Source organism: Cnephaeus nilssonii, assembly GCF_951640355.1.
Source record: "Cnephaeus nilssonii genome assembly, chromosome: 11".
In the NCBI taxonomy this organism is placed as follows: domain Eukaryota; kingdom Metazoa; phylum Chordata; class Mammalia; order Chiroptera; family Vespertilionidae; genus Cnephaeus; species Cnephaeus nilssonii.
In genome coordinates, this window is record NC_137082.1 from 71033665 (window position 1) to 71049256 (window position 15592).

General features: G+C 45.9%; 1 protein-coding gene across 6 annotated transcripts in view; it reads left to right on the plus strand.

Annotated features, from left to right (window-relative positions):
* Positions 1-15592, plus strand: part of PTPRT (protein tyrosine phosphatase receptor type T) — a 932116-nt gene that overhangs the window by 595087 nt on the left and 321437 nt on the right. For all 6 annotated transcript variants that reach the window (XM_079783687.1, XM_079783689.1, XM_079783688.1 and 3 more), the window contains exon 8: positions 3172-3468. In XM_079783687.1, coding sequence (XP_079639813.1) covers positions 3172-3468 — 297 coding nt within the window. The remainder of the gene's footprint in view (positions 1-3171; positions 3469-15592) is intronic.

A 15592-nucleotide genomic window follows, 5' to 3' on the forward strand; every position in this document is an offset into this window, starting at 1 on the left:
CGGGCTTTCTCACAATATCCTCCCCAGGCCTTCTCGGGTGCTGATGGCTGTGACATGCCCCTTGTTCATGCCCTTCCCCTGGTTCCAACCCCTCAGGGTGCCACGGTGCAGATCAGACACAGAAACACGGGGACCCTCGTGAACTTCAAATTTGACCGTGTGGCTCTGAGCACCCATTTCAGCTCATAGACCTTCGCTTTCCTCCAGAGAGCGGCTAGGACCAGGCTGTCCTCACAGGCCATGGTGAGACTTACACAACAGGGCCTCCATTTGACTGGCATTTGCTGAGGTCCCCTCTTTGGGTCTCAGGCTGGGCATGGCTGGAGGGGGAGGGAGATCATCTGCTCTCAGGAACTTACCTTCCACTGGGCAGAGGCAGTTTCTAAGAAGCTGTCACAGTGCAGGCCTGGCCGGGTGGTTGAGTTGGTTGGAGTATCATCCCAAACACCAAAAGGTTGCAGGCTGGATTCCTGGTCAGGGTACACACCTAGGTTGTGGGTTCCCCTGTCAGGGTACATACGGAAACTGGTCGATGTTTCTCACATTGATGTTTCTCTCTCTCTCTTCCCCTTCCTCTCTCTTGAAAAGCAATAAAAAACATATCCTCAGGTGAAGATTTTAAAAAATTAAAAAAACAAACGCAAAAACCTGTCACAGTGCAAAATGATTAACATATAAGGAAACAGTTAACAATATGAGAAAGCAATAGCCAGACATCTGCCCAGGGAGAGGTGGGAGGGGCTGGATGCCTCATCCCAGGTGCACCCGCAGCCCCGGCCCACCCCCTTCCGAGGCCCCTCTGTCAGGCACGTCTTCTTACTTTGCACACTAGGTGTGGAGACAGACAGACACAAGTTCAAAACCCACTCTGCCATTTGCTAGTCTCGCTACTCTATACAAGTTCCTGGACCTCTCCGGGACTCAGTTTATTCATCTGTAGAGTGGGCTGGCAGTCCTTCTCCTATGGTGTCACACGATGATGCAGATGACAGAGCCCAGCACTGTGGCTGCTGGCCATCAGAGGTGTCTGTTTGTTTTTTGTTTTGTTTGTGCTTTCAGCGAGTATTGGAGATCCTATAATTATATGTAACATGAGCTGTGGTGTATCTTAAGATATCTGACAAAATGGGTGTCAACCCTGGACTTCAGTGGGGCTTAAATGTTCCTGTTCTCGGTCACTAATGAGATGGAGAGGGAGCCAGAGGGCACTCACCCGCTCAGGGCCGGGCATTGGCTTTGAAAACCCACCCTGAGGAGGAGTGTTCCATGGGCTCTCAGCAGGGATGGCAGCCTCCCTGCCAGGGCCGTTCTGGCCTCTGGACAAACAGAAAGGCTCCAGCTGGGCAAGCTGGTGGGGATGCTCATGAGCTCCCAGCAAGCAGCCTCTCGCTGTCCCTGTGCTTGCACATGGTCCCCTTGCCAGCGTGAGTTGTTAAGCCAAGCAGCAGCCGCCACACCAGATCATACCTCCCCCCGCCCCCCAGCTATAAGGACCGCACTGTCCACCTTCTGTTCCACGTGGGCTCAGCACAGTGGACCTTCAGCAACAGCTTGTTCAATGTCGCAGTTTCAAAGTCACCCGCTTGCTTTTGGGAGGCTGGCTCTCCTTTACACAAAGGACCTGTGAGCATGGATAATGGGGCTGTGAGAGTGACCGTGAACTCCTCCGTTGAGCTGGGGCCAGGCTGCCCACTGTCCCAGCAGTGCGCGAGCAGGTCTGCGCTGGCTTGCCAGGCTGCTGACATGTCTGGGTATCCTTCTCAAATGAGGAGTGCTTTGAAGTGGTTTTGGTAAGGCTCTGACACAAGTCGCAGGCATTTCAGGACAGATTAGGAAACTCGGGGGCATCAAGACCCCTCTCCCCCTTCCTATGGCTGCATTGGTGCAGAGGCAGCCTTGCCCTATGCTGTGAGGGGACCAGAGAGATGCTAGAATGCATCATATTGCATAAGGATGCTCCCCGGCACTGGCACGTCTAAGACATTCAGAATAGATACAGTGTATGAAACATTATTGCTATTTTTATTACTACTCCTATTACCGCCAAAGAAGAACTATCATGTACGGAGTGTGTATTAAGTTCCAGGTGCAATTCTAAATGCTTTGCAAGCAACATCTCACTTGACTCCCCCTTTTCCTCTGAATGAAATTGGCTACTATTATCACCATTTTACAAATTTTAAAAAAATCACCCAGAGATTACATAACTTGGTAAAGTCCTTTGGGGGGAACATATGTGGATTCAGTCTCTAGCCAGTGTTAGCTACTGTCACAGAGACTCTGACACGGAACTCGTGGGGATGCTGATGACAAAGGAAGTTACGTTTCTACTCTAATGAATGCCTAAACCTTAGAATGAGCTTTGCTTGTGGGGATTGAGAAAATACATTCATTTGTTATCATCTGTTTTGTACAAAAACATCGATTTCATTTGTATACATTAGGAACAGAATATTCATAATGAAGTAATTCAGAGCTTATGTTCTAGATGGGGGCCTGGGAGCAGGGTCAGTGGGAGGGATGGAGTGGGAGACAGCCCGGGGGTAGGAATGTGTGATCAGATCTGCTTTTAGAATGATGTCCCTGGAGGGGCCAGTTTGGGAAGGGAGGACAGGAGAGAAGGAGGGTTGAAGGCTAGGAAATGGTGGGTTGTGTTGTGAATGAAAGGAAGGGAAACTCCAAGGCGCAGGCACTGGGTCACACGTCCAGCATGTGCACTTGTGTGCGGTTAACTGGAGAGAAGGGCTGGTTTCCCAGGGGAAAGGATGTGGCCTCATTAAAGGCAGGTCAGAACTCCTGCAACCTTCTCCTTAGCACATCCCCAAAGTGCTGTGTGTGCTATTGGTGGTACCCAAGATGGTTTTCCATGGTACCCTGATGAACCCTTAAGAATTTAACAATTTTGCATTTATTTTGATGGCTAACATTTATTTACATCAGGTGATTCATGTTTCCCCCTGTTATATGGTTATGGTTTCTTTTAGATGCATGTGTTTAAGTAACAGAAAGGCGTTTGATTTATAGGAACATAAATTGTATTCTAGGCAGCAAAACCCACGAAGCAGTGGCTGAATGGTTGCGATAGGCTGGAAGAGCTGTTCCCCACTGTTCTACGGGACCCCCACCCCACCTTCCTGACAGTCTCCTCTTGTGTCTTGCTTGTGTCCGCAGACCCAGTGCACGGCCCGCAGAACGTGGAGATTGTGGACATCCGGGCCCGGCAGCTGACCCTGCAGTGGGAGCCCTTTGGCTACGCGGTGACCCGCTGCCACAGCTACAACCTCACGGTGCAGTACCAGTACGTGTTCAACCAGCAGCAGTACGAGGCTGAGGAGGTCATTCAGACCTCCTCCCACTACACCCTGCGGGGTCTGCGGCCCTTCATGACCATCCGGCTGCGGCTCCTGCTGTCCAACCCCGAGGGCCGCATGGAGAGCGAGGAGCTGGTGGTGCAGACAGAGGAGGACGGTGAGTCAGGGAAACACCCTTACTTGGGAGTGGGGGATGTTGGACCTGCTACAGGGCCATGCCCGTCAGTTCTGAGGTGTTTATTCTTCCTGCTTCTATAATCTCCCCTCTGCATCTGCTCTTTTCCAAGGTCTTCAGTGCAGACTATGCATTGCACAACTCCAGGGGGCGCTATTCCCATAGAACTTGACAATGTACACAGCCCACCCTCATGACAAACCCTTCCTGACTCCCTGGAAATTCTTCCTTGCAGCTATTCTCCTCCTTGCAACCCCCGCAGACTGTACTTCTAGGTAAAAGCAGCAGTGGGGACACAGCCTCTGTCACCTTGGCCCCACCTTCCTGCTTGCAATGAACCTCAACCTTTTGTGGGTACAGCTCTCCCTGGGTGATCTGAGTGTTCTGCTTCTGTAAACCTGATCCCCTCAGCCTCCAACACTGGCTTCTCTCTGCAGCCAGGAGCTGTGGCCCTGAGCTTGGCGTCTGATAAAGCTTCCAGACCTTTCCCCAGAGCTGGCTCCATTGTTTCATAAATGCGCAACCCCCTCCCTCCAGCAGGTAGAATAATGCCGCCTTTGAGGAGGTGGACTCTTGTTAAGCAACACATAGGACAAGTGGCTTAACCTCTCAGCGCCTGGGTTTCTGCATCTATAACATGGAGATAAAAATATCTCCAGTGCCTTCTAGGTTGTTGTGCTCATAAGAAGGGATGGTATATAAAGAGTTCAAATAATGCCCAGCAGATTGTATGTTTTTAATAAATGCCACTGTCACATTTGCACTAAATCACAGGAAAAAAAATATTTATTGACAAAGGACCTTCTAGTACAGCAACTCAGAAACCAAACACCTGCCCTGGGAAAGCTCTCCAGAGTTCTAGACACCTACGTCAGCTGGGGTAGGAACTGTGACCCAGATGCTCAAGGAACGGCAATGTGGTCAGTGCCTGACTTAAGAAGCAGAGGCAGAGCAAGGATGGGTTAGCAACTCGTGGCCATAGGTTGTTAGACAGGGAGGAGCCAGTGTTGAATGAAACCCAGCATGAATATTCAAGACTCAGCAGATGAATGGTAGGGTTTGATCCAGAAGCAGCTCAGGATGTTTGGTTTTTTCCCCTGATGCTCTGCCCACCTTGGTCTGCTGTTGGAGGGCTACCTACATATGCAGCAGCAAATCCCAAATCCCGTCTTTAAGCCCTGCTCCAACCTCTCCTTTTCTCCTCCTTGTCACCAGGGAAAAAAATTCACAAAGCCTTTATCAAAACAACGTGAGCACAGCAGTGCTTTGAAATTAAATTTTAATTAAGCAGCATTAATAAAACATTAATTCCTACTCTGCAGAGATGTGTGGACATCGTCATATTAAAAACACCAGCATACGAGACACCAGTCCTCAGTCTTACAGCTATTCCTGAGGTCCCACCTTGGAAGCCGTGGGGCTGAAGGAAGGTCTCAGAGAGCACAGGACCCTCTGTCCGCCAGGATGAGGTTCCATCCCCCTGAAGAGGGGCTCCGTGGGACTCATTCATCTCAGGACAGGCCGAGGCTGGAGCCGGGCTCTAGTCCATGAACCAGTTTTTTTCTCCTTAGGCAGTCAAAACATTGAGCTCAAGGTTCAGTCTTCTCTCTTCATGGTTATATTATCAATTTGATACTCAGTTACGTTTGTGTCAATTTTGAGGCTTGCTTTCCCTCTCATCCTTTTTATTTAGGGTCATTATTTTTAATATCAAAACAGGCACATGGTTCAAAAGTCAAACTGTATAAAAAGGTGCACTCAGAGTATTGCCACCAACTCTACCTTTTCCCCACTGTTTCTATCTACACCTGAAAGGTAACCATTTAAAAAATATATATATATATTTTGTATTGATTTCAGAGAGGGAGACAGAGATAGACACATCAATGATGAGAGAGAATCATTGATCGGCCGCCTCCTGCACCCCCTACTGGGGATCGAGCCTGTAACCGAGGCAGGTGCCCTGACCAGGAATCAAATCATGACCTCCTGGGTCATAGGTTGATGCTCAATCACTGAGCCACACCGGCCGAGCTGAAAGGTAGCCATTTTTATTCATTTCGGGAATCTCTCTCCTATAGTTTATCTTACAAAAAAAGGACAAACTATTTTTTCTTCTCTTATTTTTTATATAAAAGATAGCATAATAGGTGTACTCTGCATCTTCTGGTTTTGTTTACATAATATATCCTAGAACTCACTCCGGGTCACTTTGTAGACCATGTCCCTCCTTTGTGGGACTTCAGCATGTGGCTGTGCCGTGGGTATTCAAGCAGGGTCCTGGGACGCGTTGGTTGTTCCCGTTATTTGCTATGACAGATAGTACTGTAGCAAACAGCCTTGTGCACATGCTGCTTGGTGTTTGTGGAGATGTATTTTCAAGGGAAATTCTTAAAAGTGGGATCGCTGACACCAAAGGGTCAAGGCATATGCAGTGTGTTAGATGTTGACATACTCTTCTTTAGTTGTATCACTCCACAGTTTCACCCGTAACACAGATTCATTTACTCTTAGCCCCAAATGTGAACAAGGAAACAACATTATTTTTCTTACTAGAGGCCCGGTGCACGAAATTCGTGCACGGAGGGGGGTTGTCCCTCAGCCCAGCCTGTACCCTCTCCAATCTGGGACCCCTCAAGGGATGTCCGACTGCCCGTTTAGGCCCGATCCCTGGGACATCCCTCTCACAATCCAGGACTGGTGGCTCCCAACTGCTTGCCTGCCTGCCTTCCTGATTGCCCCTAACCGCTTCTGCCTGCCAGCCTGATCACCCCCTAACCACTCTGCTGCCAGCCTGTTTGCCCCCAACTTCCCTCCTCTGCCGGCCTGGTTACCCCTAACTGCCCTCTCCTGCAGGGTTGATCACCTCCAACTGCCCTCCCTTGCAGGCTGAGTGCCTCCCAACTGCCCTCTCCTGCTGGCCATCTTGTGGTGGCCATCTTGTGTCCACATGGGGGCAGCTATATTGTGTGTTGCAGTGATGATCAATCTGCATAGTACTCTTTTATTAGATAGGATAGAGGCCTGGTACAGGGGTGGGGGCCAGCTGGTTTGCCCTGAAGGGTGTCCCTGATCAGGGTGGGGTTCCCTTGGGGCATGGGGCGGCCTGAGTGAGGGGCCTGTGGTGGTTTGCAGGCCGGCCACGCCCCCTGACAACGCAAGCGGAGGCCCTGGTATCTGGAATTTATTTTCCTTCTACAATTGAAACTTTGTAGCCTGGAGCAGAGCCAAGCCTGGGGCTCCCTCCAAGGCCCACAGCCATTTGTGTTGGGGTTATAATTGAAACTTTGTTGCCTTAAGCGGGTGGGCCCAGCCAGGGTTTGTGGAAAGCTTTGCTTCCCCTGTTGCTGGCGGCAACCCTGGCCTGCTCTCTCAAGCTCCATTCTGCCGCCATTTGTTTGAATTTGTTTACCTTCTATAATTGAAACTTTGTAGCTTGAGTGGAGGCTTAGGCCTGCAACGGCTGGCAGAAAGCTTGGCTTCCTCTGTTACCTAGGAAACCTTGCTCTCTGTGGCTGTAGCCATCTTGGTTTGGGTTAATTTGCATACTCGATTGGATGGTGGGCATGGCTTGTGGGCGTGGCTTGTGGATGTGTCTATTTGTCTATTATTAGATAGGATATAGAGGCCTGGTGCATGGGTGGGGGCCGGCTGGTTTGCCCTGAAGGGTGTCCCGGATCAGGGTGGGGGTTCCCTTGGGGCATGGGGCAGCCTAGGCGAGGGGCCTGTGGTGGTTTGCAGGCTGGCCACGCCCCCATGGGGTGAGGGTCCCCACTGGGGGGGCGTGGCCAGCCTGGGTGAGGGGCTGAGGGCTGTTTTCAAGCTGGTCACACCCCCTTCAGGGTGGGGGCTCCTGCTGGGGTGCCTGGCCAGCCTGGGTGAGGGGCTGATGGCTGTTTGCAGGCTGGTCACACCCCACAGCGGGAACTCTTTCTCCATGGGGGCATGGCCAGCCTGGGTAAGGGGCTGTGGGCCATTTTCAGGCTGGCCACGCCCCCCAGAGACCCAGGCTCCCAGCCACCCCTTCAGCAGCGCCAGGGAGGGCGGGAAGCTTGGCTTCCACCATCGCCAGGGGCAACCCAAGCCTCCTGCTCGCTCCAGCTCCATGGTCACCGCCATCTTTGTTGGGTTAATTTGCATACTCACTCCTGATTGGCTGGTGGGCATAGTGGCGTGGTGGTCAATTTGCATGTTTCTCTTTTATTAGTGTAGATTTTACAATAAAGAAATTTAGGCTCCGATATAATTTATAATAATTATAAAAAATTTAATTTGATTGTGATTAATAATATAGTATATAATATGTTACTATCACTGACATATAAAACGATGAATCACATATACTCCATATCTCATTTCATTTAGTATACTAAATGTGCTTTAATTGTAGGGAGGACTTACATATCTCAGGAATGAGCACCTGTATTTGATAGGCATTTCCAACAGGCCTAGTCACCTGGCTTCTCAGGTCACCGGAAGCCAGAATGAGGCTGCATGTTGCTAGGGATAGGTGCAGGTATGGCAGCATGGGGCAGCCCCTGAAGTCTGGAGAAGAGAAAAGTGAGAAGTATAAAAGGCAGTGACAGCAAGACAATAGGTAATGCAGCCCAGCGTCATTTAGTCCAACAGGAAGAAGCTATGCACACGTTAGTATGACCTGAAGGCATCCCTCACTTAGAGCTCAGTACATTTTTGGTGTTTATAAAGATGACCTTGAGATATTATAAAGGGCAAGGAGAAATGCAGTTATGGTGTCCAAATGTTAACTATGAGCTAGGCATTTTGCTGATAGGCTTCATTCGTGCAATGCCAAACACTGTGATGTAGGTGCTGTTGACACAGATGTGTGGAAGAGAAACCTGAGGCTCAGAGAGTTTCAGGAACCTGTCCAAGGTTACCAAGTATCAAATGGAAAGGCCAAGAAGTATACCCCCAAATCTTAGTCATGATATTTCCCCCTGACTATCTAATGTACAATCTTATACCTGGTTAAAACCTCCCTAACATTCTCTCTGCTTTATCTGTGTGTGTATGCACATAGATGTTTAGTTTTTGCCTGATGCATAGTAGGTGCTCATTAACTATTTGTTGAGTGAATATCTGAACATCAAAGTTCATGCCTCTTTCATGATAGCACAGGGCCCTGTTTGTATACACTGTTTAAGAAGGGGAGGCTACGTATAATATCCATATCAGCTTGCAAGAGCTGATTATTAGCTTTTCTTCCTGCCTCTGAGCTTCATGATATCACATTCATTGCTTGAAATTAGCCATGGTAGGGATATTTCCACCATGTAAGTCGGCAAACATATTGGTGTTTTGTTTTTCCCAGAGAGCTTATTGTGAGACGTTTACTAACTCACCACTGTCTAGTTCCATTAAAAAGATATATTTGACATCTTAAGATGTAAACATTTATCCAGAAAAAAATTTTGCCTCCCACAAGGCTGGAAAACACAAGTAGATTGAACTTGTCTCCATCTGTCTTATCTCCAAAAGACCCACTAGCAATCTTATTAATGGTGGCCTCTGAACCATTTTCAAATTATTCTGATTTTTCTTTAGTTCTGATTCTTTTTATAATAAACCATCAAGTAATAAACATGGCACCTGTAATAAGAGGGGGGAAATCACCCAGACAGATAAGCAGGAAGGGAAACCTTTGTTGACCGTGAAGGTCTTTGTGCTTTTACATAAGCTGGTTTGTTACTTCCCACAACTACCCTCAAGTTCACCATCATTAGCCCCACTTTTCAGAAATGAAAATGGAGGAGAAGAAAGAAGAGAAGAGAGGAGGACCTTCCCTTGATCCCCCTCTGTCTTTCTTTATGTTGAAATGAAAATTTCCCTTAAATTACCACCTGACTTTTAGGTGCAAGAAAACATCTGGTTTAATTGCAGTAAATTTCCATGAACCCACTGACAAGAAGCACAGTTAAAATTAGCAATTTTAGTGTGCTTTTTTTTTTTAAGAGAATGAAATTATAAAGTAATTAACCTTTGTTGTAGAACTGTGTCAAAAGGATGGAAAGTTCCATGCTGTTAGAAGAAGAAAGGAAATTGTGGAATGGGAATATATGTGGATTCATTAAAGAATTATACAGAAAAAAGGGGATACAACACAGAATTAGAAGATAAAGCAAAGAAGGAATCTCCCCGCCAAGAAGTGTTTTTTTTTCCCTTACAATAAGAGAGAGAGAGGAAGAAGAAGACCCAGTTGAAGCAAAAGAGAATGAATCTGCTTCATTGTAGAGGACATCTGACCTATACAGGGCGTGGTGCAGCAAAGAAGCCTCGGCCCAGGGCTGGGACTTCCTGGCTTTGCCACTCACAAGTGGTGTGACTGCCTCTCAGCCTTTCTGAACCCACATGTCTACCAGGCGATGGGAGAAAGGGGTGATTCAGAAAATGCCTCGGTGACAGAACGATCTGCTCTCTACCCAGGTTCCATTCACTACTTTGCTGTGCATCCTTGGTTAAATTGGTTGCAGCTACACACTTTAGTGCCCCCATCTGTGACTTGGGGGTGACAATACCACCAGCCACTTGAAGGTGTACTGCATGAAAGTCTATATGGAAAGCACTTAATGCACTCCCTGTGTTAAGTGGTGTGTGGTCAATATCAGACAATGGCAAGACAGCTTTTTAATCACAGATATGTAACTAGGGAAAACCAAACCAGGGGTCGTTACAAAATTTCTGTTCATCATGGGCAAAGAACCATTTTAAAATAACTTATAATACTTCTGTAATCTCGATTTCAAGGATCTCACCCTGACCATAGAAATGAATGGGTGTAGCAGGGTTCCAATAAAAAGTTATTTACTGAACAGCTAGCTGGTTGCCTTTGGCTGCAGGCATAGTCTACTAACCATCGATCCACACTCCTTCCTCCTAATTATTTCTTCCAGTCTCTGGGCTTTAAAATCCCCCTACATGCTAAATACTTCCTCCGTTGTTATTTCCAGGCTAGACCTCTCCCCTGCCCCCTGAGAGTCGTTTATTTAACTGCCTGTTCAACCTAACCACCTGGGCTGCTAATAGTACTCTGGAATTAGACACGTCCAAAGCTAACCTCCCGATCATCCCTCAGCCACCACCAAACTCACTCTTCCCCGCAGTCTTCTCCATTTTAGTGAATGGCCACTCCATTTTATTAGTGGCTTGAGTCAAAAACCTTGATTCCTCGCTTCTATCACATCCATGGCTCTGGCTCTCACAACTGCAGAGAACACCCTTTACCCTGTATTCACTCTGATTGGCACCCCCTTGCTGTGTGGGAGGCAGCAGCCCTGATCACTCCTCACACCCCACCCACCAGTACTTTCTCCTGACTCAGCCTTCAATATAACAAGACATGGACCATTGCTTATAGCCTCTCCGGCTAGCTCTTTGGTTCCAGCCACTGTGATTTCCAACCTGGATTGTTGTCACGGTCTCCTAAATGGTCTTTTACTTCAGGCCCTGGCCCCTGTATTCTTCTCAGCACAGCAGCTCCAATGATCTTGTTAAACCATGAGGCAAATCCCATCATCACCCCAAGCGAGACACCAGTGTAACCTTGATATCTAACCTAGACAAGCTTATTATGAAAAAAAGAGAAATGAGCTGCAAATGCCCCAAACAAAACATTAGCAACCAATCTGGCACTCTTTACAACTGGGGAAAGATTGGTTTATTTCAGGAAATCAATATTGGTTCAACATTAATTAGTCCATTAATGTAATTCACTACATTAACAAACTAAGAGAGGGGCAAAAGTATATAATTACTGAAATAGATACAGAAAGCATCAGTTAAAGCTGATAAAGGGCAATAACTATAAGAAACCTACAAACACTATACTTGAGGATGAAATAACAAAACCATTTTCTTAAACATTGTAAAACATGCATATTATTATCACTAAATATTGTATTGGTGGCTCTGGTTGGAGACAAGAAAATTAAACAACAATTAAAAGATTGGAAAAGAACGAAACTATTATTAACCACAGGTGCTCTGATTATTTACCTAGATAACCCAAAGAAATTTGCACACAAATTATTAGAATTAACAAGAGACTAAAACATGTTTGACAAAGACGTCACCATTTAAAAAGTCACCTGCATTTCCATTTAACTAACAAGTATGTGGTATTTTTAAAGATGCTATTTACAATAGCAATAAAATATATGGTATTTAGAAGTAAACCTAATGAAAGCTTTTAGTATGCATAGTATATATAAATGCATAAAACACTGAAAGCCATTAAAGACCTAAATAAGAGGTATACCATGTTTATGGGCAGGAAAACCCAATATTACAAAGACATATAAAGAAATAAATTATCTCTCAAATTGATGTATAATTTATGTTATTTCAATACAGAAATCAGATACTTTTTGGTAATTTACAAGCTCATTTTAAAATGTATATGCAAGAAGAAAAGGCAAGAATAGCTAAGATAGTCCTGAACAAGAAGTACAAAGTTACAGGTCTTGCTCTACCAGATATTAAGATTTACAAATCTTTCCTAATAAGATATGGTTTCAACACAAGGATAGTTAGCAGATTCCAGAACAGTTAAACAAAATAGAGGAGCCTAGAAATATACCCATGCATATGTGGGAATGTGAGGAAAGGTAAAGGTAGCATGGCTGGCCACTAAAGTTTTTTTTTCATTAAGTGGTCCTAGGATAGAGAGGAAGAATTTAAATTGGATCCCTACCTCACACCATAAATGAAAACACCATTGCAGGTGGGTTTGGAGACATTTTATAAAGTGTGTAATTTAACACTGAAGAAAATTTAAGAAAACATTCTTGTGATCTCAGCATAGAGGAAATATTTTTATGTAAGCCTTTTGTTTAGGTTTATTGTTTTTGTTTGGGTTTATCTGGCCCTGATATATGGATTCAAATGCAAGTAGTTTAAGAGTTGGCTTAGGGCACACTGGTAAGAAAGAAAGGAATTGAATCAGACAAGAGAAGTAAGCCAATACAAGGTGTGTTATCCTATATAATAAAAGGCTAATATGCAAATCAAGCAAACAGCAGAATGACCGGTTGCTATGACCCACACTGACCACCAGGGGGCAGACGCTCAATGCAGGAGCTGCCCCCTGGTGGTCAGTGCGCTCCCACAGGGGAAGCACCACTCAGTAAGAAGCCAGGCTCATGGTTGGCAAGCACAGCAGCGGTGGCGGGAGCCTCTCCCACCTCCACGGCAGCGCTAAGGATGTCCGACTGACAGCTTAGGCCCACTCCCCATGGAGCCGTCAGTCAAACATCCCCCAAGGGCTCCTGGACTGCAAGAGTACACAGGCTGGGCTGAAGGACCCCCCGAGTTCACAAATTTTTGTGCACCGGGCCTCTAGTCAGGAAAATAACTGGGTGAATAACTGGGGTTTAGAACAGTGACATTCTAAGTGTAATCCAGGGACCAGCACTGACTGGTGAACGCTTCTTGGTCCATGACAAGACAATTGCATAAATAAATGTTAAGCTTTTAAAAAGAAGGAGCTTGCATTTTCTGTGTTTTTAATTTCACATTTACTACTTAATTTTACTTTTCTATTAATTGTGTTTGTGTATATTGTATAATAGTATCACTCCATAGTGGGTTGTAAACAACAGAAATAATAATAATAAGCAGCACTGGGGTTTCAGTATTGAGTAGTTTAGGAAATATTAATAGGACATATCTCAGAATTAACCCAGTGGGATTGTTAGAACACTGGGATATTTAACCATCAACTTCCTGTCTTTCATTGGTTGAAGGATGTTTTGGGGGCATTAATTTTCTGGCACTTCTAGCTTGCCCTATGTGGAGACCAAGTTTGCTTCCACAGCCTTCAGGAAGAGAGCCAGGGTTTCATAGTGAGCATAGTTAGCATGTGGGTGGGGTACCAACAGCATGTGCAACTAAGTCTTTCTCCCCACCCCAGTTTTTTTTAGGTATAGTTGATACATAAAATTGTATATATTTAATATGTACAACATGATGATTTAATATACATATACACTGTGAAATAATTACCACAATCTAATTACAAAGTCTGTCTTTCTCTTCCTTTCTCTCATATAATAAAAGAAAAACTTTGAAGAGTTTATCTTTATCCAAAGGTAACATAATGAGAAAGGGAAGACACAAACCAAGAGAAGATTTTTATAGCACATACTAGAGGCCCGGTGTATGAAATTCGTGCACTGGGGTGGGTGTCCCTCTGCCTAGCCTGCACCCTCTCCAATCTGGGACCCCTCGGGGGATGTCCGACTGCCAATTTAGGCCTGATCCCATCCCTCTCACAATCCGGGACTGCTGGTTCTCAACTGCTCGCCTGCCTGCCAGCCTGATCACCCCCTAACCACTCCCCTGCCAGCCTGATCGATGCCTAACTGCTCCCCTGTCGGCCCGATTGCCCCCAACTTCCCTCCGCTGCCGGCCCAATCACCCCCAACTGCCCTCCCCTGCTGGTCTGGTCACCCCTAACTACCCTCCCCTTCTGGCCTGATCGCCCACAACTACCCTCCCCTGCCGGCCATCTTGTGGCAGCCATCTTTGACCACATGGGGGCAGCCATCTTGTACAAGGGTGTGAGGGTCAATTTGCATATTACTTCTTTATTATATAGGATAGCCAATGAAAAGATCAGTTTAGAATATGCAAAGTACGTCAAACCTTAAGAAAGTGACTATAAAGGTTAGTAGACAGAAACTCATTTAAATTGGAGTTGGGAGGGTCTGTAGGGGGAGCTCCCATGCTACATCAATGGTGGATCCCAACAGGAAGAATTCTTTGTTTATAATAGCTCTCCCAACTTCCTCTACTCTATCAGTTTCCTCTCCTTTGTTTCTCAGGACTTACATGTGGTTCACCATTAGACCATATGTCCTGAATATCAATTCTTCATTGTTTCCAAGTAAATCCATTTTCCTGGAGAAATATCTGGCCCCTGTCTGTTTGTTTAGGGTCAACAGATTCCAGATAGATTGCAGTGTTAGATTAACAAAGAAAAAGATAGAAATAAATCATAAAATAAATAGGAGAAGATACAGATGACTATTGATCTGATCTGGGGTGAGAAAGAATTTGCTTTAAACTGGAATGAAGGAGTGGGTGGAGACCAAGAGGCCTTCCTTGTGATACAACTTGATGTTCACAGTCAGAAACTCTATGAGATAGACCCTTCTTCTTCGTCTTCTTCTTTTTTTTTTTTTAATCCTTACCCAAAGATATTTTTCCATTGATTTTTAAAGAGAGTGGAAGAGAGAGGGAAAGACAGAGAAATATCGATGTGATAGAAACACATCAATTGGTTGTCTCCTGCACACACCTAGACTAGCAGGCTGACGCTCTATCCACTGAGCCAACCCAGCCAGGGCTAGACTCTTCTTAATGAGAAGACTCTGCATCTGTCCATTCATCTCACTTTCCACCCTTCAAGCTTCTCCAAATTCTTCAAGGATCTCCTCTCTTCACTATACTTTTGGTTGATGGTTTCACCCACACTTTTCAAGAAAATAGGGCCATTAGGACACCTCAATTCCCCCTTCTCTAGGCGGCTGCATAGTCTCTTCCTCTTCTCTTACCTCACCAAGGGAAGGGTACTTTCTTTCCAACCGCCCTGCTTCTGTCTTTTCAGGACCCGCCAATGTCAGTTATCTCCTCTCTCTTTCCACCCTTCCACCTCTTACTTCCATTCTGGATTTTCTCAGGTTGCCCTTAATTATGCCATGACCTCTCCTGTGTTTGGAAGGGGGCACTACTTTGGCTCCATATCTCATCCCTGCCACTTCTTGCATTCTCCTCCCAGTCACATCCAAAATAGTTTACTTGTCTCCGCACAATCCCTCACCTTCCACTCTCTTCTCCACCCACTGCAGGATGGCTTGGAACACCAGTGTTCATCCTAAATTACTCTTGGTTAGGTCATGAGTGATCTTGTAGACACTAAATCCACTCGGAAAATATGAGGTTGCATCCTACTTGACTACTTGGCCACACCTGTCACTCTTTATTTGTTTGTTAATCCTCACTCGAGGATATTTTTTCCATTGATTTTTAGAAAGAGTGGAAGGGGAGAGACAGAGAGAGAGAGAAACAGGTGGCCTCCCTGCACGGG